Here is a 27,636-nt window from a genome sequence, read left to right on the forward strand (position 1 = left end):
TAGCCGGAACCATGCCCCTTCATTTGCATACCACTCCCCTTCATTTGCATACCACGCACCTTCATTTGCATACCACTCCCATTCATTTGCATGCCACGCCCCTTCATTTGCATAAACCAATCCCACAAAGTAGCCGAAACATGCCCTTCATTTGCATACCACTCCCCTTCATTTGCATACCACGCACCTTCATTTGCCTGCCACGCCCCTTCATTTGCATAAACCAATCCCCTTCATTTGCATGCCACGCCCCTTCATTTGCATACCACGCACCTCATTTGCATACCACTCCCCTTCATTTGCATGCCACGCCCCTTCATTTGCATGCCACGCCCCTTCATTTGCATAAACCAATCCCACAAAGTAGCCGAAACATGCCCTTCATTTGCATACCAATCCCCTTCATTTGCATGCCACGCCCCTTCATTTGCATACCACGCACCTCATTTGCATACCACTCCCCTTCATTTGCATGCCACGCCCCTTCATTTGCATAAACCAATCCCGCAAAGTAGCGGAAACATGCCATTCATTTGCATACCACTCCCCTTCATTTGCATACCACTCCCCTTCATTTGCATGCCACGTCCCTTCATTTGCATAAACCAATCCCCTTCATTTGCATGCCACGCCCCTTCATTTGCATACCACGCCCCTTCATTTGAATACCACGCACCTCATTTGCATACCACTCCCCTTCATTTGCATGCCACGCCCCTTCATTTGCATAAACCAATCCCGCAAAGTAGCGGAAACATGCCCTTCATTTGGATACCACTCCCCTTCATTTGCATACCACTCCCCTTCACTTGCATGCCACGTCCCTTCATTTGCATAAACCAATCCCCTTCATTTGCATGCCACGCCCCTTCATTTGCATACCACGCCCCTTCATTTGAATACCACGCACCTCATTTGCATACCACTCCCCTTAATTTGCATGCCACGCCCCTTCATTTGCATAAACCAATCCCACAAAGTAGCCGGAACCATGCCCCTTCATTTGCATACCACTCCCCTTCATTTGCATACCACGCACCTTCATTTGCATACCACTCCCATTCATTTGCATGCCACGCCCCTTCATTTGCATAAACCAATCCCACAAAGTAGCCGAAACATGCCCTTCATTTGCATACCACTCCCCTTCATTTGCATACCACGCACCTTCATTTGCCTGCCACGCCCCTTCATTTGCATAAACCAATCCCCTTCATTTGCATGCCACGCCCCTTCATTTGCATACCACGCACCTCATTTGCATACCACTCCCCTTCATTTGCATGCCACGCCCCTTCATTTGCATAAACCAATCCCGCAAAGTAGCGGAAACATGCCCTTCATTTGCATACCACTCCCCTTCATTTGCATACCACTCCCCTTCATTTGCATACCACGCACCTTCATTTGCATACCACGCACCTTCATTTGCATAAACTAATCCCACAAAGTAGCCGGAGCCATGCCCCTTCATTTGCATACCACGCACCTTCATTTGCATGCCACTCCCCTTCATTTGCATACCACGCACCTCATTTGCATACCACTCCCATTCATTTGCATACCACGCCCCTTCATTTGCATAAACCAATCCCACAGAGTAGCCGGAACCATGCCCCTTAATTTGCATACCACGCCCCTTAATTTGCATACCACTCCCCTTCATTTGCATACCACTCCCCTTCATTTGCATACCACGCCCCTTCATTTGCATACCATGCCCCTTCATTTGCATGCCACGCCCCTTCATTTGCATAAACCAATCCCCTTCATTTGCATGCCACGCCCCTTCATTTGCATACCACGCACCTCATTTGCATACCACGCCCCTTCATTTGCATACCACTCCCCTTCATTTGCATGCCACGTCCCTTCATTTGCATAAACCAATCCCCTTCATTTGCATGCCACGCCCCTTCATTTGCATACCACGCCCCTTCATTTGAATACCACGCACCTCATTTGCATACCACTCCCCTTCATTTGCATGCCACGCCCCTTCATTTGCATAAACCAATCCCGCAAAGTAGCGGAAACATGCCCTTCATTTGGATACCACTCCCCTTCATTTGCATACCACTCCCCTTCACTTGCATGCCACGTCCCTTCATTTGCATAAACCAATCCCCTTCATTTGCATGCCACGCCCCTTCATTTGCATACCACGCCCCTTCATTTGAATACCACGCACCTCATTTGCATACCACTCCCCTTAATTTGCATGCCACGCCCCTTCATTTGCATAAACCAATCCCACAAAGTAGCCGGAACCATGCCCCTTCATTTGCATACCACTCCCCTTCATTTGCATACCACGCACCTTCATTTGCATACCACTCCCATTCATTTGCATGCCACGCCCCTTCATTTGCATAAACCAATCCCACAAAGTAGCCGAAACATGCCCTTCATTTGCATACCACTCCCCTTCATTTGCATACCACGCACCTTCATTTGCCTGCCACGCCCCTTCATTTGCATAAACCAATCCCCTTCATTTGCATGCCACGCCCCTTCATTTGCATACCACGCACCTCATTTGCATACCACTCCCCTTCATTTGCATGCCACGCCCCTTCATTTGCATAAACCAATCCCGCAAAGTAGCGGAAACATGCCCTTCATTTGCATACCACTCCCCTTCATTTGCATACCACTCCCCTTCATTTGCATACCACGCACCTTCATTTGCATACCACGCACCTTCATTTGCATAAACTAATCCCACAAAGTAGCCGGAGCCATGCCCCTTCATTTGCATACCACGCACCTTCATTTGCATGCCACTATTTGCATACCACGCACCTCATTTGCATACCACTCCCATTCATTTGCATACCACGCCCCTTCATTTGCATAAACCAATCCCACAAAGTAGCCGAAACATGCCCTTCATTTGCATACCACTCCCCTTCATTTGCATACCACGCACCTTCATTTGCCTGCCACGCCCCTTCATTTGCATAAACCAATCCCCTTCATTTGCATGCCACGCCCCTTCATTTGCATGCCACGCCCCTTCATTTGCATAAACCAATCCCACAAAGTAGCCGAAACATGCCCTTCATTTGCATACCACTCCCCTTCATTTGCATACCACGCACCTTCATTTGCCTGCCACGCCCCTTCATTTGCATAAACCAATCCCCTTCATTTGCATGCCACGCCCCTTCATTTGCATACCACGCACCTCATTTGCATACCACTCCCCTTCATTTGCATGCCACGCCCCTTCATTTGCATAAACCAATCCCGCAAAGTAGCGGAAACATGCCCTTCATTTGCATACCACTCCCCTTCATTTGCATACCACTCCCCTTCATTTGCATGCCACGTCCCTTCATTTGCATAAACCAATCCCCTTCATTTGCATGCCACGCCCCTTCATTTGCATACCACGCCCCTTCATTTGAATACCACGCACCTCATTTGCATACCACTCCCCTTCATTTGCATGCCACGCCCCTTCATTTGCATAAACCAATCCCGCAAAGTAGCGGAAACATGCCCTTCATTTGGATACCACTCCCCTTCATTTGCATACCACTCCCCTTCACTTGCATGCCACGTCCCTTCATTTGCATAAACCAATCCCCTTCATTTGCATGCCACGCCCCTTCATTTGCATACCACGCACCTCATTTGAATACCACTCCCCTTAATTTGCATGCCACGCCCCTTCATTTGCATAAACCAATCCCACAAAGTAGCCGGAACCATGCCCCTTCATTTGCATACCACTCCCCTTCATTTGCATACCACGCACCTTCATTTGCATACCACTCCCATTCATTTGCATGCCACGCCCCTTCATTTGCATAAACCAATCCCACAAAGTAGCCGAAACATGCCCTTCATTTGCATACCACTCCCCTTCATTTGCATACCACGCACCTTCATTTGCCTGCCACGCCCCTTCATTTGCATAAACCAATCCCCTTCATTTGCATGCCACGCCCCTTCATTTGCATACCACGCACCTCATTTGCATACCACTCCCCTTCATTTGCATGCCACGCCCCTTCATTTGCATAAACCAATCCCGCAAAGTAGCGGAAACATGCCCTTCATTTGCATACCACTCCCCTTCATTTGCATACCACTCCCCTTCATTTGCATACCACGCACCTTCATTTGCATACCACGCACCTTAATTTGCATAAACTAATCCCACAAAGTAGCCGGAGCCATGCCCCTTCATTTGCATACCACGCACCTTCATTTGCATGCCACTCCCCTTCATTTGCATACCACGCACCTCATTTGCATACCACTCCCATTCATTTGCATACCACGCCCCTTCATTTGCATAAACCAATCCCACAGAGTAGCCGGAACCATGCCCCTTCATTTGCATACCACGCCCCTTAATTTGCATACCACTCCCCTTCATTTGCATACCACTCCCCTTCATTTGCATACCACGCCCCTTCATTTGCATACCATGCCCCTTCATTTGCATGCCACGCCCCTTCATTTGCATAAACCAATCCCCTTCATTTGCATGCCACGCCCCTTCATTTGCATACCACGCACCTCATTTGCATACCACGCCCCTTCATTTGCATACCATGCCCCTTCATTTGCATAAACCAATCCCACAAAGTAGCCGGAACCATGCCCCTTCATTTGCATACCACTCCCCTTCATTTGCATACCACGCACCTTCATTTGCATACCACTCCCATTCATTTGCATGCCACGCCCCTTCATTTGCATAAACCAATCCCACAAAGTAGCCGAAACATGCCCTTCATTTGCATACCACTCCCCTTCATTTGCATACCACGCACCTTCATTTGCCTGCCACGCCCCTTCATTTGCATAAACCAATCCCCTTCATTTGCATGCCACGCCCCTTCATTTGCATACCACGCACCTCATTTGCATACCACTCCCCTTCATTTGCATGCCACGCCCCTTCATTTGCATAAACCAATTCCGCAAAGTAGCGGAAACATGCCCTTCATTTGCATACCACTCCCCTTCATTTGCATACCACTCCCCTTCATTTGCATACCACGCACCTTCATTTGCATACCACGCACCTTCATTTGCATAAACTAATCCCACAAAGTAGCCGGAGCCATGCCCCTTCATTTGCATACCACGCACCTTCATTTGCATGCCACTCCCCTTCATTTGCATACCACGCACCTCATTTGCATACCACTCCCATTCATTTGCATACCACGCCCCTTCATTTGCATAAACCAATCCCACAAAGTAGCCGAAACATGCCCTTCATTTGCATACCACTCCCCTTCATTTGCATACCACGCACCTTCATTTGCATGCCACGCCCCTTCATTTGCATAAACCAATCCCCTTCATTTGCATGCCACGCCCCTTCATTTGCATACCACGCACCTCATTTGCATACCACTCCCCTTCATTTGCGTGCCACGCCCCTTCATTTGCATAAACCAATCCCGCAAAGTAGCGGAAACATGCCCTTCATTTGCATACCACTCCCCTTCATTTGCATACCACTCCCCTTCATTTGCATACCCCGCACCTTCATTTGCATACCACGCACCTTCATTTGCATAAACTAATCCCACAAAGTAGCCGGAGCCATGCCCCTTCATTTGCATACCACGCACCTTCATTTGCATGCCACTCCCCTTCATTTGCATACCACGCACCTCATTTGCATACCACTCCCCTTCATTTGCATACCACGCCCCTTCATTTGCATAAACCAATCCCGCAAAGTAGCTGAAACATGCCCTTCATTTGCATACCACTCCCCTTCATTTGCATACCACGCACCTTCATTTGCATGCCACGCCCCTTCATTTGCATAAACCAATCCCCTTCATTTGCATGCCACGCCCCTTCATTTGCATACCACGCACCTCATTTGCATACCACTCCCCTTCATTTGCATGCCACGCCCCTTCATTTGCATAAACCAATCCCGCAAAGTAGCGGAAACATGCCCTTCATTTGCATACCACTCCCCTTCATTTGCATACCACTCCCCTTCATTTGCATACCACGCACCTTCATTTGCATGCCACGTCCCTTCATTTGCATAAACCAATCCCCTTCATTTGCATGTCACGCCCCTTCATTTGCATAAACCAATCCCGCAAAGTAGCCGAAACATGCCCTTAATTTGCATACCACTCCCCTTCATTTGCATACCACGCACCTTAATTTGCATAAGCAAATCCCACAAAGTAGCCGAAACATGCCCTTCATTTGCGTACCACGCACCTTCATTTGCATGCCACGCCCCTTCATTTGCATAAACCACTCCCACAAACTAGGCGGGGTGACACCCACTAATTTACATAAGCGACACCCACTAATTTGCATATACCACACCCACAAAGTAGCCGAAACCACGCCCATCAAATTTGCATAACCCACACCCACAAAGTAGCCGGAACCACGCCCTTCATTAGCATAAACTGCTCCCACAAAGTAAGTTACCGAGAAAAGTCGCGAAATTCGACAGAACAAATCCGAGACCATTACCGCAACCGGGTCGCGGCCCCGATCGCAGCCGTATAGGGTTTGGGCCAAACGGACATACGGTCGCGACAGTAGCCCTGCACGAAAGCCTCGAAATTTGCGACTTTGACGCGAAAGTCGCAGAACAAATCCGAGACCATCACCGCGGCCGGGTCGCGGCCCCGATCGCAGCCGTATAGGTTTCGGGCCAAACGGACATACTGCCGCGGCGGTAGCCTTGAACGAACGCCTACAAATTGCCGACTTTGACGCGCGTCAACGCGCCAACGATAAAACATCACGGTCCGACGTTCGGATATGTCGGAGAGCCAGCCGAGACGAACGGTTAGGTGTCTCGGACGTACGCCTCCGACAGTCGTACAAAACGTCCTTCACTTTGGCTCTGTGCATGCAGACACGTCATAGACCCATAGACTCTAACAGCGTCCTGGCTGAAAAAGTGAAACGAGACCGTGCCTCTTAGAAAGGTCGCCCGAGGACGTTCTATAGATCCTTTGCAAACGGCGTGGAGAGCCCAGACCGACGCCATTGGATTCTGCATTTTCTAAATATGAATAAAATGTCTAGTTTGTGAAGAATAACATTAATGAACATGTTGTGTTTTGTGTTTTGTCTGTTCATTCAAAAAGAGAGGAGAGGAGAGGAGGGGAGAGGCATATGGCTTCATGAAATGAAATCTATATTTACCCAGGGTATCTGGGCTAAGCTCAAGAACTTGTTTCCAGCCAGGCCCTGCTCATAGAACACATTTCATCGTAGTGGTTGATGCCTTGTTCAAGGGCATTTCAGCGGTGGTAATTTTAACGTGTCGGACGGCTGATTCGAACTGGGAACCTTCCGGTATCTAGACCGCGCCGCTATCCGTTCGGCCACCGCTGCCACATACATGTGGATGGGCTGTGGCGCTGTTCTGAATTCCACTGGCAGATAACGGTCTTTTCTTTGATTCGTTTCTCTGACTTCCTATGTAAGTGCTGCTATTAAAATGCTTACTTTAAAAAGACTAAAATAGCTAAAATACAACAATTCATGGTCATAAGTTCATAAAGCATAATTCATAATAATGTCATGATACAATAATAAATATGTGGTTCATAATTGATTTCAAATGAGGTTAAAAATGTAAACATGATGTGATGATAACTTTCTGAGGCAGAACCAAGTTCCCTGTCTGTCAGTAGCAACACTGGACCATGATTGATTGACTGATTGATGCATGATTGCCTGGCATTGCACACAGGTGGTACAAACATTTCTCTCACTCATTCAGACTCTGGTCTGCACAAGGAAGCACACTCGCAGCAGAGTAGTGTGTTTGAACTGTTTAAAGTTATTAAACACGGTCAAAAGGACATTCAAAGGACTGTATGAAACTCAAGAAGCATCAAGAACCTCTTTACACAACAAGCGGCCAACGAGGTATTATTATTTGAGAGTTATCTTTGTTGTGTTGTATTGTGGTGTTTTGACGGACACGTTCACCTGCGCAAATCTACATGTTTTGTATTTCTTTGTTTGATCAATATTATGTATTGCGACGTAATTTGTTGATTGTTTATGTGTTTATTATTTTGTGTGAACATAGTTCTCACGGCATGGAACAGCAGAGGGATGAGAAGAATGCCCAATAAATGCCCGTTTATAAAGAACCGACCTGTGTCGTCAATGTTGTGAGAAGAGCTACATCCTACGTGTGTGTTTCGTGTCGTGTCATTCATCATCACTTTGTTTACTTTACTTTATCACAGCTAACAGTCACATCAAGGTCTGTGAAATAGTTAGTAATGAATGAATAGCTGACTCTGTCGCGATTTTGGCTTTTATGGTGAATGTTTTACAACTATATGAACTTCAACTTTGGCCAGTAGTTGTACAAAGCCATGGGTCTGAATGTAAACAAAGTATATGCTGCTTTATAAGACAACGTTTTATTTTTATATTGAGTGGTGGTGTGATTTGCATGTTATGTAATGAGTCAGAGTTTGTATTGTGCTAAACCAGTCACCAGTAGCATGGATAAGAAGCTAACTATGCTAATCGGAATTAGCATTAAGCTAACTGCATCCACTATAATGTTACACATTATATTAATGTGCTCTGTGTGTTCAGCCATGGCCAGGACGTCGAGGCACGACCGAGAGATGGCGCTGGACGCCAAGAGACGTCTGTGTGTGAGTTCAGATCCCGTGGAGAGGCTGAGGCTGCAGTGCCTGGCCCGAGGGTCGTCTGGCATCAATGGCCTGGGCAGGTGAGTGTGTGCGCGTGCGTGTGTGTGCGCGCGTGCCTCCCTCAGGCACAGCAGAGGCGTACATACAGACAGTTGGACTGTGAGGTGACGTGGCAGCCCTCCTCCTCCTCCTCGCCATCACCCAGGAAGCCTTGGAGGTGTCGGCCGGTGTTGCTGGGCTCTATAACATATGAAAATCAGACCGGAAGGCCTTACCGTTGTGGCGTTCTACAGAAGCAAAGGTTTTAAATAGCAGACCTACAAGCTCGTAGCGCGCCACTCGGTGTAGTGGAACGTTCGCGCGCGCCATGTCGACTAGAAAGGTCGCCCGAGGACGTACTACAGTTCCACGCGTGCGTCTCGTGGAGCTCTATAACATATCCGTAAATCAGACCGGAAGGCCTTACCGTTGTGGCGTTCTACAGAAGCAAAGGTTTTAAATAGCAGATCTACAAGCTCGTAGCGCGCCACTCGGTGTAGTGGAACGTTCGCGCGCGCCATGTCGACTAGAAAGGTCGCCCGAGGACGTACTACAGTTCCACGCGTGCGTCTCGTGGAGCTCTATAACATATCCGTAAATCAGACCGGAAGGCCTTACCGTTGTGGCGTTCTACAGAAGCAAAGGTTTTAAATAGCAGATCTACAAGCTCGTAGCGCGCCACTCGGTGTAGTGGAACGTTCGCGCACGCCATGTCGACTAGAAAGGTCGCCCGAGGACGTACTACAGTTCCACGCGTGCGTCTCGTGGAGCTCTATAACATATCCGTAAATCAGACCGGAAGGCCTTACCGTTGTGGCGTTCTACAGAAGCAAAGGTTTTAAATAGCAGATCTACAAGCTCGTAGCGCGCCACTCGGTGTAGTGGAACGTTCGCGCACGCCATGTCGACTAGAAAGGTCGCCCGAGGACGTACTACAGTTCCACGCGTGCGTCTCGTGGAGCTCTATAACATATCCGTAAATCAGACCGGAAGGCCTTACCGTTGTGGCGTTCTACAGAAGCAAAGGTTTTAAATAGCAGATCTACAAGCTCGTAGCGCGCCACTCGGTGTAGTGGAACGTTCGCGCACGCCATGTCGACTAGAAAGGTCGCCCGAGGACGTACTACAGTTCCACGCGTGCGTCTCGTGGAGCTCTATAACATATCCGTAAATCAGACCGGAAGGCCTTACCGTTGTGGCGTTCTACAGAAGCAAAGGTTTTAAATAGCAGATCTACAAGCTCGTAGCGCGCCACCGTAGATCTAAATTATAACATAATATTTAAAACACCAAAAGGGGTTCCCCACCCCAAAATGGATTAAAGCAACCCACTGAGCAATTTTCTAAATGATGGGGTAAAAATTTTCTAAAAATGAAAGTTTTTTTAAATTTTTAGACAATTTTTACCCCAGTTTTTAGACATTTTCTTTTACCATTTAGACGTCTATTAGACTACAAAAAGGCTCAGTGGGAAACGTGAAACACGTTTCACTTTGAATATCGGATAAGAACGTTTTACTTAAATCTAATGAAAATCTAAATGTATTGAATGCATTGGTAAAATATAGTACTTTATAACTATATGTTATGTATTAATATAACTGAACACTAAAACTAAACAATTAGTTTTAGTGTATTAGTATGACACCAAATGATTAAACATGTCAATGTTGTTTTACAACTGAGGAGGAAACAAACATTGTTCCAAAATCAGGGGTTCTCAACCCGTGGATCGCGACCCCTCGGGGGTCGCCAAATTATTTTGGGGGGGTCCCCAAATTATTTTCAATTTTTTTTTCCCAACGATATGGCTGGAAAATGGAAATGAAGAGTTTACATGGTACACATAGTACATGCATACACCTCCCTAATGATTATATCTGGTTTCAGTATTTATTTATGGTGTATTGTCTCCATTATTAAGGTTATTGTAGCAGTCAATTTATATTGTTAAACTTTAAACCACACTCTCTGACTGACTGTCTTATGTGTAGCGTTTGTAAATCTTATGATCGCAACTAAATAAACTTTAAACCGACTGACTGATAGGGTTTACAGTAAATCTTATGATCACAACTAGCCTAATTAACTTTAAACCACACTCGCTGATGTGATGTGTAGGGTTTGTAAATCCAACCCTATAGACTGCATGCCTAATCTGAAAATAAAATTCATTCATAATAAGTTATTTTGATTGATGATGTTTGTAGTTTTCTAACACCCTCCATACTTCTCCATAAATGTACACAAAGCAAGGGTTAACCCATTTTGACCTGAGATCAGATTCTCAAAATGTCTTCTACATCCTGACAGTTTTCTGAAAAAGCTATGTTTCTATGCCAGTCGTTCTTCGATTTTTCAAAAATAGCAGACCTACAAGCTCGCTGTCTGCTATTGTCAGATTTTTTTTACATTTGAAAACTTGAAATGAGACATTCTGCATAATGATAATTTTCTACTTTTGGTACTTTAAGTACATTTTGATACCAATACTTTTGTACTTTTTTTTGTACTCAAGTACATTTAGAATTCCAGACTTTTACTATAGACCTTTACTGCAGTATTGATTATTGGCCCTCACATCTAGAGTTTGGGCCACTACGCGGCCCTCACACCTACGTCGTGACCAGATGTCAATGTTTTAGTTTTAGTATTTGAGTATGTCTGTGTCTTGAGCCGAATGTCAAACTCCCCCCAACAATGTACATCATACATTCTTCAACATACTGTCACAACAACTAAATACAGTTTTAATAACGGTCTACCAGGGGCAAGGCAATGGTTTTTGTTTAGTATATTTCAACTACAAGGCAATTCAATGTGCTTTACACAGAACACCAAGAAAAGGAAACACAATTATACAATGACATTAGGATGCATGTAACAAAATAAGTACAAAATTGCAACATATGCACATATTTGGATATGGGAGTCGGTGGCCAAAGCCGCCAATGGCAAAGTGCAAGCACCACTGATATGGCAACATAAGTTTTTCTGAAAATTGATTTAGAAGACATTTGTACTGTAGAATAGGCCTCCGGTCTTTATGGGTAAAAGATAGATTCCAGCGTCAGAGTGTTGAGAGGATGTCCACCATTACATGTCACTTCCTTTTATGCTTCTTGTTCCACTTGTCCAACTGCTGTCTGCGTTCCTTCAACAGCTGCCACACTGTGACACCAGCACCTGAGAAGACAGTGACGACAAGTAAAGGCCTATTCATAGTCTGTTTTTTCGGTGCTGAGGTGACCACCGCTCCGGTGGTCACCTCACCACCGCTCCGGTGGTGAGGTGACCACCGGAGCTGAAATAACGTTGAGCGGTGGTGAGTAAAAACAGAGAGAAGGGCTGGAGCGGTGGCGGTGGTTTGCTCTTCACCGCGGCTCGTGACGTCATGTTGTAGTTCGGTGGTCACCTAACCACCGAAAATCCAGACTATGTATGAGCCTTTAGTTAAACATCTCTGTATGTACTTGTGCTCGTGACAAAACGTTCCGTCATATAAGCTTTATTATTGATATCAAACCGGATCCGTGGTTTTGACAAAACGCCCGACGTTCGGAGGTCTTTTCTGATTGCCCGGTGATCCCGATTGGAACATTGACGCTTTCTAGAGCAAGGATGGCCTCATTTTAGCTCGCTAGCATTGACGCTAACTATTTAGCATCTAAAATGGATCACACTAAAACCAAGTAGATCCGGGTCGCCAGTTCAAGCGTTGGCATTTGCGTCCACCAGGTGGCAGTGATACGGTTTAGTGTATGCTTGTTTTCTCCCTCTCCACCTGATGGAGAGGTAATAAATCTAGGCTCTTTATAGAACAACAGTTCCCTCTTTGTCACGTGTTTCCAGTTCAAATTTGCTGCTGATCCAATCAAACAAAGCTAGAGAAAATACATGTAAAACTTAACCCTACACAAGGGTTAAGTTAAGTGTGTGTGTGTGTGTGTGTGTGTGTGTGTGTGTGTGTGTGTGTGTGTGTGTGTGTGTGTGTGTGTGTGTGTGTGTGTGTGTGTGTGTGTGTGTGTGTGTGTGTGTGTGTGTGTGTGTGTGTGTGTGTGTGTGTGTGTGTGTGTGTGTGTGCATGTGTCAGTGTGCGTGTCTCACCAACGGCGAGGATGGGTAGGTACATCTTCAGCAGCGTGTGCAGGTCGAAGCCAGGGGACTCGGGCTGCAGGGTCAGCTGGGTGTATGTGCTACTGTTGCTGGACGACTCCAGGTAGGGCAGCGCCTGGTACACCGTGATTCCTGGACGCCACGTCACACACAATGTCAGCACAGCAGTTAGGATGTGACAAAATGTCTACTGCTACGTATAGTCTCGCGTATAGCCAGACAACTATTCCACAATCTCCGAATGCTATATGGAGTCTGGAACTACACTACACCGGAATCCAAGTAAGGAAGCTAGCTGCCATTTTAAAATAGGCTATCTTTACATTTTTATTGTGTCGTTTCCTTTTCTGCTAAGCAACAAGCTATATCAGGGGTGGGCAACTGGCGGCCCCCACCTTCACTTAATGTGGCCCTCAGGTTAATGTCAGAATACTGATATAATATTGGTTTCAGCTGTTACTATTCCACAACATGCAAACATGACCCGCTGTTATTACTTCAGTCTAAATTAGTAGCTCATTGCTTCAACACAAGTATAATTAAAGGCATTTGAAATGACATAAAAATGTAAATTTTAGCACAAATTCAAGATTTCAATTCGAATATAGCAAAAATAGCCGATCTACAAGCTCAAAACGTGTCGCAGCGCGACGTGTTTTGAGCTTGTAGATCGTCAAAGTTGCCCAGCCCCGAGCTATATGCTTGTGTGTGTGTGTGGGGGGGGGGGGGGGGGGGGGGGGGGTTCTAATATGGATTATTTTAGGGGTCCCCGGTTCTAATATGTTTTTTTTTTTGGGGGGGGCTGTATACGCCGAGACACATTATTGTACAAACACGATTACTGTCACATTCATGTCGAGTCACGTTTCACTGTCAGGACAACATGCTGCTGCTCGTACGCTGTTCCTTCATGCTGGGACGTTTCAGGGTCATTTGCAGTGGTGGAAGGTAACTAAGAAGATTTGAAGAAGAAGTACTGTATTTAACCCATTTTGACCTGAGATCAGATTCTAAAAATGTCTTCTACATCCTGACAGTTTTATGAAAAAGCTATGTATGTCAGTCGTTCTTCGATTTTTCAAAAAAAGCAGACCTACAAGCTCGTAGCGCACCACTCGGTGGCGCGTTACAATTGAATTACTTTTTTGGCCAAATTGTCAAATATTACGTGAGAAAGAGTGTGATAATAGCCCATCTACAAGCTTATATTTCCAATGTGTGGAACAGAGTCAAACTTCACTTGAAGAAAAATAGGGCTTCCAGGATGAACAACACAGCAAAACTAAACACAACACAGCTCTCACAGTATAATCCAAGTGCACTCTATCCAGTCATATCTATCTGCACTTCCAAAACAAACGCATTTTTCACTGAAACTTTGGATAACTTGGATAAACGACAGTTTTGTGCACAAATGCTGAGTGCGTAGGCTCGCTCCTACCTTAGTGCATGATCCTATTTATCCTAAGTGTGTTAAACAGTGACGTTTGAGTGAAAATGTGTGTTTTCTAGTTTAGCAGTAGTACATTTTTTAAACGTTTTTTTTTGTGGCTTTCACCTTTTATTTTATATATTTTATGGAGGGACAGACAGTAGGCTGACAGGAAATGGGGAGAGAGATGGGGGGAAGACATGCAGTAAAGGCCGTCGGGATCGGGAGTCGAACCCGCGGCACACTGCCAGACTGGGTGCCTGGACCACTGAGCCATGGCCCAGGCCAGTAGTAGTACATTTTGCCATTGTTTTGCTGCCGTTAAATCCTGTTCTAATCCTATATCATTTGATTCATCAGGCATTTCTCGTAGTTTTTGGATCATCCATTCGCCGTGAAGGAAGGAAGGCGAGAAAAACTAAAACATCTCCGTGAATCCCAAGGCTTCACAGGGTGAGTAATTGACAATGAAAAAGTAATGATGGGGTAAAAGTATTGCTTTAACCCATTTTGGGCGGGAACCCCTTTTGGTGTTTTAAACATGTTATAATTTAGCTATTGAAAAATAGGTCTGCTATTTTTGAAAAGTCGTGAGAATGTGGCGCAAATCTTTGAATATATATTTCAGAGCGAACATTTTTAACTAAAATATTCGCTTCTGGGGGGGTCCCTGGAACTACATATTTTGAGATGGGGGTCCGTGGCCCAATAGAGATAATTCTGAGGGTCCTTGACATGAAAAAGGTTGAGCACCACTGACATAGAAACATGGGTTTTTCAGAAAAAAGTTAGGATTTAGAAGCCTTTTTTAATCGACCCCAGTCCAAAATGGGTTAAATGAATATGCAGTCAATTAATTCCCTGCCTGACGCATGCATTCGCAGTCTAACGGCGCATGCATGCGCAGTCTAACGGCGCGTCATACCTTCTGTAATGACGGAGACGACGTAGAGAGGGATCCACAGAGTGTAGCGAGCCCACAGCAGGCCAAAGGAGGGCATTTTCATCACGCAGAGGAGTTGGTGAGGATACCTGAACACAGGGGGCAACATACTCCATACATTACATACGTTTACGATACTTTGGAAAGAAATATTATGAACTAAAATGCAGTGCTTCCCCTATGCAGTAACAGTGGCAGCCCACCACTGTTACTGGGGGGGGGGGGGGCTTCATTTCGATCTCCCGACTGAATAATTGTGTCCTAATGTGTGATTTGTGCAACGGTGTCACCGGCGTCGTTTCCTAAGCGAACCCCCTCTTTGCAGCCATTGGTTGCCGTTTCTTGGTTGGACAAAAATCCTCTCTCCATCCACTACTACCGTTTCTTCGTATTGATATTCTGTGGTATTCAATTCTTATTCTAAACTTGGTGTCAGTCAAAAGGAACGTCTCAGGTGCAGGCTAGTGACTGATTGGGCATGACCAAAACAATTCAGGATGGTAAAAGAGTCTTTTACCATAACTTGTTTTGGTCACGTGTCTTTTAAAAAGAGTCATCATAGTAAAGTGACATACACGATTGTCATACGCAGTTGAAATACATCAGAAAGATGACTACTCTTAATATGTCTTTTACCATCCCGACTTGTTTTGGTCACGTGAGAAAATGTCTACAGCTGTACTGCATTCCATGTGATCGCGTTGATTGTTTTTGTGGGTTGCGTATAAAGATTGGCGTTCCAGCGTGTTCGCTTTAGTGTGAAGAAGAGCCCTGTGTGCTCCAAACGTCACGCAGATCATTCTGGTACGATAAAAGAATCATCTGACGCATACTCGCATTGAAGCGCTCGGTGTAAAAGCATCTGTCGCTTTGGAGCGCTCGGTGTGCGGAGCGTTTCATTTTGTTCTTTCCTGTTCGTTGCTCAGCAAACTTAAGGGTTGGGGATGTGCATGTTGTTGCTCTCTTTTCATATTGCTTTCATTGGCTCGTTTAACCCATTTTGACCTGAGATCAGATTCTAAAAATGTCTTCTACATCCTGACAGTTTTCTGAAAAAGCTATGTTTCTATGTCAGTCGTTCTTCGATTTTTCAAAAAATAGCAGACCTACAAGCTCGTAGCGCGCCACTCGGTGGCGCACTATGAGCTTGTAGATCTGCTATTTTTCAATAGCTAAAGCATAACATAATGCTAACACCAAAAGGGGTTCCCGACTTCCTGCCCAGAATGGATTAAGCCTATCTACTAAAATAGCCTGTCTACAAGCTCTCAAGCACTACAGAGCTTGTAGATCGGCTATTTTCACTGTGCAACATGCTGACTTCTATGGAATTCAAATGACTGAAATCTGTCGTGGCGACTGTAATCCATGTCGGGCCATTGATGGTCCACTGTCCATTTAGAAAAACACTGACTTCAGCTTTATGTTCACATCACTAAATGTTGACCAATGGACAGAATTGATTTTCCCTCGCTCATTTTCTCTGAAACCACGACGCTGTCCGTGGTTTTGACCAAACATCCGATGTTCGGATCCTATGCGTGAATTTTCACCGGATCCTATGCGTGAATTTTCACCGCATCGTGATCGCCATGTTACAGTTTCTGGCGAAAGATAAACATTGTGAGCTAATGCTCACTATTAGCCGTTTCTTCCTCTCTCAGTCTGCAAGGCCGGGAGACCAGACGTAAAATGAGTAGTAATCCAGTCATTTCCAAGCTAACTGCCTACCTCCAATGACCACTAGGCGGCAGTCAAAGTGGATCGTGGACCACAGCAGTAAGGAGTTGGGTACACACTAGGGCATTAAGCAACTAGTCGACTAGTCGACTAGTAAATCCACTAGTCGACCTTGCTGGTACTAGTCGACTAGTTGATAAGAAAAAAAAAGAAAAAAAAAGTTCATTTTTTTTTTTTTTACCGATTTTGTAGGCCTCAATATCAGGTAGATTATAGTTATAGTCACCAATGTACACAGTTTTTTAATGTACAAATATTTATTTATTTTTTTTATTTTTATTTTTAAACATAAAAGGTGGTTAAACAACTAGTCGACTAGTCGACTAGTAAACTAGGCAACTAGTCAACTAGTAAAAATGACTAGAAGTGAATGCCCTAGTACACACCTCAACAGGTCGAGGATGTTCCACAGCATGAACTGGACACACACAATTGGACTGCTCTGCAGGTCTTCTAGGCCGATGATCACCAGGAACAGCAACAGGTTCCTCTCCACCACCTGCAAGGTGGAAAAGACAACACCGTATTCATTAACCCATTTTGGGGGCGGGAACCCCTTTGTGTTTTAAACATTATATTTTAGCTATTGAAAAATAGCAGATCTACAAGCTCATAGCGCGGCACCGAGTGCCGCGCTACGAGCTTGTAGGTCTGCTATTTTTGAAAAATCGTGAAAATGTGCCTCAAATCTTTGAATATATATTCTTTCAGAGTTTCAGTTTTAAACTCAAATCTTTGCTTCTGGGGGGGGGGTGTCCCTGGAACAACATATTTTCAGATGGGGGGGGTCCGCGGCATATTACATATAATTTTTGGGATCCTTGACATGAAATATTGAGAACCACTGAGAAAAGAATACATTTAAAAAAAGTTTTTTTTTTAAATTTCGACATCAGGCCTAAATGGGTTAAGTAAAAACATTTAGTACTTTTTCCACCACTGCTGTATCACACTTGGACCAGGCTTTAAAGACTGTCTCTTAAGGAGGACAGGGTATAGACCATACACACTTGGACCAGGCTCTTAAGGAGGACAGGGTATAGACCATACACACTTGGACCAGGCTCTTAAGGAGGACAGGGTATAGACCATACACACTTGGACCAGGCTTTAAAGACTGTCTCTTAAGGAGGACAGGGTATAGACCATACACACTTGGACCAGGCTTTAAAGACTGTCTCTTAAGGAGGACAGGGTATAGACCATACACACTTGGACCAGGCTTTAAAGACTGTCTCTTAAGGAGGACAGGGTATAGACCATACACACTTGGACCAGGCTTTAAAGACTGTCTCTTAAGGAGGACAGGGTATAGACCATACACACTTGGACCAGGCTTTAAAGACTGTCTCTTAAGGAGGACAGGGTATAGACCATACACACTTGGACCAGGCTTTAAAGACTGTCTCTTAAGGAGGACAGGGTATAGACCATACACACTTGGACCAGGCTTTAAAGACTGTCTCTTAAGGAGGACAGGGTATAGACCATACACACTTGGACCAGGCTTTAAAGACTGTCTCTTAAGGAGGACAGGGTATAGACCATACACACTTGGACCAGGCTTTAAAGACTGTCTCTTAAGGAGGACAGGGTATAGACCATACACACTTGGACCAGGCTCTTAAGGAGGACAGGGTTTTACACAGATCAATACACACTTGGACCAGGCGAGGTATGAGCCTGCTCTGCTCGATCTCGTCAGCGATGTGGAACAGCTCCAGCACGGACAGCATCTGGCAGAGAGTCATCACCACCCCGACGGCATAGAAGGTGTCTGCCAACGCGCCTGCAAAACAACAACAACAACAACAACATGAATGAACCAGGAACACGGCCTGCGTGCCCGAAACGCGTTTGTTTCTCTAGACTGCTCGTGATGAAATAAAGAAACTCAAACTTTATTAAGAGAGTCGCGAATACAAGCGGCCAAAATGAGTTTTCTTTTGACGGGTGGCTGGCATCTCCCTTAGAGATAGGGTGAGAAGTTCAGTCACACGAGAGAGACTCTGAGTAGAACCGCTGCTCCTTCGCCTGGAAAGGAGCCAGCTGAGGTGGTTCGGGCATCTGGTTAGGATGCCTCTCGGGCGCCTCCCTAGGGAGGTCCTCGACGCACGTCCCACTGGGAGGAGACCCCGGGGCAGACCAAGGCGCAGTTGGAGGAAACACATCGACTCACTGGCCTTGGAATGTCTCGGAATCCCCCAGGAGGAAGTCACTAATGTTGCTCTGGAGAGGGAAGTCTGGAGCACTCTGGTGGAGCTGTTGCCCCCGCGACCCGACTACGGATAAGCGGTTGAAGATGGATGGATATTCCCCTTTTTCCATTGATCTTCAAGAATCTGCACCCATCAGCTACAGAGACTCAACTTGACTCCCTGAGTAGAGAGCGCCTTCACCTATGACGGTTTTGTTGTTCTGAACCAGGAACACTACATGTCTGTAAAGCTCTCAATAGTCTCGCACCTAACTACCTCCATGACTACCTGCATAGTCCCAAACCTTCCTACCTCCATTGACTGCCTGCCTAGATATGTCCCTGACTGCCTGTCTAGATATGTCCCAAACCTTCCTACCTCTATGACTGCCTGTCTAGATATGTCCCAAACCTTCCTACCTCTGACTGCCTGCCTAGATATGTCCCTGACTGCCTGTCTAGATATGTCCCAGACCTTCCTACCTCTGACTGCCTGCCTAGATATGTCCCTGACTGCCTGTCTAGATATGTCCCAAACCTTCCTACCTCCATTGACTGCCTGCCTAGATATGTCCCTGACTGCCTGTCTAGATATGTCCCAAACCTTCCTACCTCTATGACTGCCTGTCTAGATATGTCCCAAACCTTCCTACCTCTATGACTGCCTGTCTAGATACAGATTCCCCCGAAATACCAGTAAGTGTGTCCCAAGGAAGAATGTCTCACCTCGACCAAAGGAGAGGATCCTGGCGATCATGTTTGCCAGCAGCCATGTGTGTCCACAGAACTGGAACAGGTTGTATGTGAACGAGTACGCACACCCGATGCTGAGCCTGTAGTGTGGAGACAAACAAACAATGCGTGGATTAAAGCTAAATGAAATGTCACCGCTGGAAAAAAATGCCAAAATGTGCCATTTGTGAAACGGTGCGAAAGGCCCCACCCACACTAGCACCGTTTTGCTAAACAATCAACACAATAGAGGGTATGTGCATGCATAAAGTGATAGGACTATTCTGTTTGGATGTATGGACCGTCAACGCCAGAAAGTAGTTTTTTTTGCCACTAACAGTTAGGCGTTCTTCATAACTTCCGGGTATGATGATGTCACGCGCATACCCTCTACAGGTATATGTAAAATGATGATGTTTTAGTAATATTGTTTCTGCTGTTCTACATACGGCTGTGTGTGTGTGTGTGTGTGTGTGTGTGTGTGTGTGTGTGTGTGTGTGTGTGTGTGTGTGTGTGTGTGTGTGTGTGTGTGTGTGTGTGTGTGTGTGTGTGTGTGTGTGTGTGTGTGTGTGTGTGTGTGTGTCTGGTAAAAATATGACTGTCATTTTGGGCTCGTTTCCTTTCTTTATATGTTGATTTCCTGTTTTTTATAGAAGTGTATATTTGTACGTCGTTCTGATGAATTGAAAAAGGTGGACCCTGTTGTAAATAAGTGTAATGCTTAATCATGGATGGTCCACAGAGTAACCGTTTTTGTATTGACTTGTGCTTTCGTCTGAAATGTACCCATTCTTCATACTGTGAAATAAAAACATTCAATGAATCAAATGCTCTAAATCGTAAAAAATAATAACCGAAAATAGCCTGTCTACAAGCTCTCAATGCATGACGCATTGAGAGCTTGTAGATCGGCTATTCTCGCTGCACTACATGCTTCCTTAGGATACATGCTGGCGTCTATGGAATCCAAATGACTGCAATCAGTCGTGGCGACTGACGACTTTAAACCATGCATACACAGTTAGGCATGTAACGATATATCATGAATCGAAAATCGATTAAAAACTGGTAACAATTTACATCACGATAAAATCGCAATTTGAATCATGGTGCAAACAGAGGGCGCGTAAAAAAGAGAAGAAAATACAGGATCTTTGTAATATAATTGATTTTTTTTTTTTTAAGTAATTTGCTACTGTATTGAAAAGAGTATAAGAGAAGAACATTAAAAGAGAAAGGAAATACTGGATATGTCTAAGAGAAATAATGATAAGATAAATGATAAGATAGTTCATTATTATTATTAATATACTAGTCCATACCAAATCCCTACCCCTCTATCTCTCTCATCATGCATGATTCACATCACAATCACATTACCCTCCAACTAATTAATTGGAACACCACGCCCTGACCTATGGCCAAACATTCCTTGTGCATCGGGAAATGTTGCAACCCGTAATGTTTTGCTGTGGTCACTGCACGGTCACAAGTAAAGCCCGCAGCGCTCAGAACATGTACGAATGCAAATTATAAAGGTGCTTATCCGCTTGCCCTACATGTTAAGAAGACGAGCGGCGTGTTTGCGCAATGTATTAGTCCATAGTTGTCTATAAAGAAGTGCTTTAATCTCGACTGTGGTCGAACGCAATTTCCCCCCTTGTTTACTTCCCGTTTACATTGAGCGTAATTCCGGCTTTCACCGGATGCACTAACGCCCATTGAGAACTGGATCCCGACAGAATATCGGTCACAGACGGGATTTAAACACTTCTATATTGAGAACTACGGACTAATACATTATACAAGCACCCCGTAGGCCTCTCTGACGTTTGGGGCAACAGGGTAAGCATCTTATATTTTTGCAGTTTGTACATGTTCGGAGCTAAAGGACTCCGCTGGTGTCCCCGCAGTGACCACAGGGGCGAGAGCGCTAACATCTCTCGTAGATATGAACATGTCAAAACTCATTGTTGTTGTAAACAACTTATTAGCTTAAGCTATCATCGAGGTACTAAACAGTACACATATTTTCCAAGACTTACCTACTCATTTTTGTTATTATTATTTCAGAGCGAAATCACCACAAAAAGCTGCAAAAAAACGGTGTTTTCCGTTCCTTCCTTTAATCACAGCATCGTGTTAACTTCTAGAAAGAAGAAGTCCTGCTCCAGCTCCACATCATCTGACTGAGCGAAACAAGTAAATGTTTGACTTATAGTTTGTGAGCAGTGAACGATGCATCACACACACAGCAAACGGGCAGTTAGCGGGTCGGCTGAGCTGGCCTGGGCGCTTTTACCAAGGTGTTGGGCGATTTGAACGCTAGTGCTACCGTGGCTGCGTGGCATGACCGTGTCATTACCTGATGAGTGATAAGAGAAGTTTATGTTGTTTTTCAGACAGCTATTAGTCTTGTTGTGCTGCTGCTAAGTAACAACACGACGTTCACTTCATTCATCATTGCACTTATCCATCTCATAGATCCATCTGCGTACTAACGTTATCACCAGTGTTGGCAGATTTTGAGAGAGAAACAAGCAACCAATCTACGCTATTTTCAAAGAAATCCTTGTATGGTGAAAGAGGGGTGGACGGGTGTGGAGTGGTCCCTGGTAGTGGTAAAGTCTGCAGATTATTTGGTGGTCATTGGCTTGAAAACGTTTGAGAAAACTGGTTTAAACAACATTATGAAGCCCAAATAAACAACCATAGAATTACAAGCAAAGCCCCAGAAAATGAAGCCCAATATCGCTTATAATAAGCGGACATGGCAACAGTGGTTTTCGTAGCAGTTTAGCCCAATCCCATAGCCTGTGGGTGGGTACACCGTAACCATGACAACAGCCTTTTGAACCACCAGCTCAGAGTATATTCCAGGTATATTCTAAACACCAGCTGCACCCACCAGCGAACTGTGGCAACAGATCCCATAGGCCGAACTGCCGAACAGCTTCGTTATTGACCATAGACTGTAATTGTTGACACAAAAATGCTAAAACCAGGTCGTTTAGGTATGATGCAGAAGACTAACGTTCTCCTTGATTTATGATGCAGATGACTAACGTTCTCCTTGATTTAGGTAACCGTTGAGTTAATACTAATAATCTCACTTCTCAGAGAAAACATGTTAATTCAATTTCCATCAGAAAAATATGAAAACGCTGACGTTGTCTGTTTTAGCACGTAGAAGCTGGGTGGGCGTGTCTCAACTTGACCGTGACGTAGCCCTGATCTCGCTGTGAAGCGTTGCCATGGTTTTTACCTATGGAAAGCAGTTTAATGTGACGTGTCTTGTTGATGGAGTTCGATGTTACCATGGTTTCCACTTAGTTTTTGTTGATTATGATTCACTTAAAAAGGCAAGTGGCAGAATACCATAACTCATTATGAAATCAGCAGCTGTATGTTAAGAGGTTTACACTAGCACCTTAACCTACTAAAAGTGAACAGAATGATCAAATCAAAATCCCACAAGTTGGAGAACAGCACAGATTATCCTTCTGGTTCATGCAGTGAAGTAGGGGAGACGGGAGAAACAGCAGGGTTCCTGAGATGGCTGAAAAAACGTTTGTTCAAAGTGCAGAACAGCCCCGATCCAGTAACGCTACTGCGTTTCTCCAGAGTGGAGGACATCATCAGCACAGACACCCTTGGGTCCAGTGAGGTGGAGGAGGGCAGAAGAACGACAGCAGGCTACCAAGTGAACAGATCGATGATCAAATCAAAATCCTACAAGTTGAACAGCACAGATCATCCTGCTCCTGGTTCCAGTGAAGAAGGGGGGACAGGAGAAACAAGGGGATTCCTAAGAAGGCTGAAAAAACGTTTGTTCAAAGTGCAGAACAGCCCCGGTCCAGTAACGCTACTGCGTTTCTCCAGAGTGGAGGACATCAGCACAGACACCCATGGGTCCAGTGACTTAGCCTGGCTAATAAGCCAGACCGAATCAGCCGTTGGCAAAAACCAATTGCCTGCCGGCGGATTACGACGATTTGAGTCTGGCTTATTAGCCAGGCCTACCAGTGACTACAACGTGAACAGCAGGAAGGAGAAGAAGAGTTTCTTTGGAGCATCAAAGAGTACAAGCGGTTCTTCACTCATCATCAGCGCTCCAATACAATCACCTCAAGCCCAGGATGAACCTTTTGCTGAAGATGACTTCAACAAAATCTGCACTCCACTACCATGTGATACTGAGCAGCCATCCACTGCCACCAACATCATCACAACTGAATCATCCATCCAGGTTGTATCATTAGTTCATGCTACTGAGCATCCATCGTCCACCGCCATCAGCATCATCATCACACCTGAATCCAGCGAGGGGAAGCCAGCAGTAGTTCAAACAGACCATTGGGAAGAGGGTGCTGATGGAAAAGACAAACTGATTGAAAGGCTCCTCACGCAAGAAGAGATGAACGAGATGGCGGAGACAACAGAGAACAACAACAAGGTCCTGAAAATGGAAGGACAGAAGAATGGGGTGTTCAAGAAGAGAACAACAAGCCCCAAGTCTCTGCCCAGAATGGTGGATGAACCCTGGGCTGGAGATGCAGGGACCTTCACTTCAGAAGACCATTCAAACCTCATCAGCACACCAGCTTGAACCTGGGCCTGAGGATGAACCTGCTCCACCTCAACCAGTCCAGGAGATTGAACCTGCTCCACCTCTATCATCGCCACTTGGATCACAGGATGAAGATGCAGGAACCTTCAGCACTAAAGGGAACTTTCCAACAGTTAAACCAGATAGTACAAGAAATACGACAAGAGTATGAACGCCAACGTCAACAAGCCCAGGAGAATGGATCTCCATCACCACCTCAGACAAGTGGAGGTACCCTGGTTGGAGGAACCCTGGTTTGTCAAAGTTGGTCAAAAGTTGGTCAAAGCATCTATGACGCTCAAGATTTTTGGGCCTTTTTGGAGATTTTTTAACCGTAAAAGAGTATGCAGAAAAACAGCAACAAACTAACCGCATCTTTCAGTCTAGCAGGCTCACTCAGCCTATTATTATTCAGATATCTTTGTACATTTTTGGTAATTTTTTAAGGTTAATGGATATCGTAACAGGAGAAAGGACATGAACAGCAACAAGCAAACCGCATCTTTCAGTCTCAGCCCATGCCTCCCACGACTCAGTGCCAGTTGGCCTTATACGCATGAGAATGCTCCGCTCCGTGGGTGCCTACTGGCACAAGAAAAACTGACTAGCATCTCTCCCAGCCTGGTATCCCCCAACAAGTCTCGTATGTTTTCATGTGCCTTTATACCTCTCTCCCAAGCCAGGGTCCCAGGGGTCCCATGAACAAGAAACAATAGGTGTAGCAATGTGTATATAGCTCTGTTTACACACTGCTTGTACCCCCTCCAACTGTATATATTTTCTCCATGTTCAACTGTTTTTATATTTTGACACTTGCTTTGTCAATGTAAATGTATGTTTTCTCGCGCTAATAAAGCTCCTTTGAATTGAATTGAATTGAATTGAATTGCTTTGTGTATACAGGGCAGGCGTCCTGAAAGGACGTCAGGCAAATGGCAACTTGTGATATGCATACAATCAAGAAATGGTAGATCAATATATGACAGAAATTGCCATAACACTCCCTCCTCTTGGCACCTTTTGCATACATGAAAATTGTTAGATTAGTAAGATAAGCAAAAAGAAAATTGAAACATAATAGGCCTACAAGAATACACAAACATATTACATATCCATACGTTATTGCGCACAATGTAAACAAATACAACCGATAATCGAAATTGAAACAACAGTGTCTTTGCACAATATGATAATGTGATGTGTTTTTCTATATAGGCTTGTTTTGCTTATTTTAAGCACTTCACAGTGACATAAAGTGTGTCACATGGACACCCTCCACACACACACACTGGTGGAGTAATGTTTAAAACCTTATATGCATCAGGAATTTGACAATAGCTGGATATCAGATATATTGGGGAACTCCTTATATGGTTATGACTGAGTCAGAATGACGTCAGAGGTATGTCAGCGGCCCATCCTCCTTTTTAATTTAGGATGTGGAGATATATATCTGTCTGTCCATACCAGTCGGCTATATAAGGTTTCATACAGAATATATGAAACCTTTATTCATTCTCGAAAAGAGCACTGAGGTTTACCCTCATTTGCAATGTTTAAGATTTTGAATTTGTGTTTTATACAGTCTATATAAAACACAGAAACGACAAAAGACCACAACAGAAAATGAGTAAGTAAAAAAGAAAACTATTACATAGTGAGGTCCCTAGAGATTTAAGAGCAGGTTATTACATTTGCCCTATGTTTGCCTAATTTAAGACTAAAGGCTGACATTGTGAGCTTTTTCAATCATTCCTCCAGGAGTTATCTAAAGCATAAGGTTGCATTTAAGATTGCATTTCCTATAAGTGGGGATTGAACTCACACAACCTTTGACAAGAATCTTCTAATGCACAGAGCCATAATCTGTGCTGAATGCAGTGTGTTCACTTTGAGTTATTTTAAGCAACAGACAGACAGGTACCATGGAAGTATATTCAAAAATCACACCCATGTGAAGTGAGTGTGCAACTCCGTGTGGGGGTCCTCGGAAGTTCCAGACCCACAGGACCACAGCCAGGGTGCCGGCCCGGTTCGGGCGAGCCGCCCCACGTCCGAAACGGTTGAGAAATGACAGAGTTACCGTGTGGGGGTCCCTCTGCTGTACTGCACTGTACTGTCACTGTACTGTACTGGCACACCTGAAATCATCATATATACAGTTAAGGTGGTGAAAAACAACCATGCTATTTTCGTGCTCATACCCACCCACCCACCCATCCAGCCACCCAGCCATCCACACACATAGCTCTGTAAGGGAGTGGTTGCACCACTCAAAAAGGGATGCACACATATTATAAGCAGAGTTTTGTAACTTGGAGTGTAATTCATCTGTATAGTTTACAAACTTTGAACCATCTCCAAAGCAGCTATCAAAGCCCAACCCTACAAATGTAATATACAAATGCAAATAGCTCCATTTAAGATTCAAGGTAATTTTAATGTGTTGGTATCAGTTCATTCATGTTTTCTTGGTCCCAGTGATGTACAGTATAATCAAACCTTACATAAATAACCTGTCTACCTGACAGAGTCCAAATGTATATTTGCAACTATTTATACAGTGTTTGTATTTACGAGTATAGAGGGTATGCGCATGCTTAAAGTGAATGGCACATCGAGTGGCAAAGCAACAGGCAAAGTGAGTTTAACATTGTTTAATGTTGTTTAATGCAATCAGATATGACTTTTCTGTGTGGATGTATGGGCTGTCAAGGCCAGAAAGTAGTTTTTTGCCACTCAGTAGGTGTTCCTGCTTAACTTCCTGGTTTGATGATGATGTCACGCGCATACCCTCTATAGCAGGTTTGTAGTATTGAGGACCAATGCAAAGTTCAGAAAGGCTGAAAGTCAATTCTTTTCTTATGACAACTAATCTTTTGGGTCTCGAGACAAAAGGTTTAGGAACCAGTGCTCTCACAACACTAACTGAGATCCAATGAGATCATATACTACCTATTTAAACTAGGAAGTGTATGGCCTGGTCAGCATAAGATCTGGTCATCCCAGCTTAGTATTCAGGACGACCGTTAAGCCGATTCTACTCTATGGCTCCGAGACATGGACACTTTCAAAGAAATTAGAGAAACGGCTGGATGGCACCTTCTGAGACACCTGCCTAATGAGAGCTAGTCCGATCCAGTAGAACAGTTTGCCGGCCACTGCTACAGAGCT

General features: G+C 44.8%; 1 protein-coding gene and 1 long non-coding RNA gene across 3 annotated transcripts; one reads left to right on the forward strand and one right to left on the reverse strand.

The window, feature by feature from the left end:
- The first annotated feature begins 7,779 nt into the window (after positions 1–7,779).
- LOC306931151 lies at positions 7,780–14,694 on the forward strand. The gene is made up of 3 exons (XR_013790980.1): positions 7,780–7,905; positions 8,596–8,734; positions 14,602–14,694. It is a non-coding gene; the product is annotated as an uncharacterized lncRNA (long non-coding RNA).
- LOC306931150 (very-long-chain (3R)-3-hydroxyacyl-CoA dehydratase 4-like) lies at positions 11,473–22,359 on the reverse strand. Of its 2 annotated transcripts, none has more exons than XM_079512359.1 (7): positions 21,903–22,359; positions 19,848–19,954; positions 18,586–18,713; positions 17,311–17,423; positions 15,167–15,273; positions 12,801–12,941; positions 11,473–11,879 (listed from the first exon to the last, which is right to left on the reverse strand). In XM_079512359.1, the coding sequence occupies exons 2-7, from the start codon at positions 19,876–19,878 to the stop codon at positions 11,797–11,799; spliced, it is 603 nt and encodes a 200-aa protein (XP_079368485.1). In that variant the 5' UTR covers positions 19,879–19,954; positions 21,903–22,359; the 3' UTR covers positions 11,473–11,796. The 2 variants fall into 2 exon arrangements, with proteins under 2 accessions (XP_079368485.1, XP_079368484.1); XM_079512358.1 differs by having other exon boundaries at positions 21,899–22,359.
- Between the last annotated feature and the right edge of the window lie 5,277 nt (positions 22,360–27,636).

Source organism: Electrona antarctica (genome assembly GCF_951216825.1).
Source record: "Electrona antarctica genome assembly, chromosome: 10".
Taxonomy (NCBI): domain Eukaryota; kingdom Metazoa; phylum Chordata; class Actinopteri; order Myctophiformes; family Myctophidae; genus Electrona; species Electrona antarctica.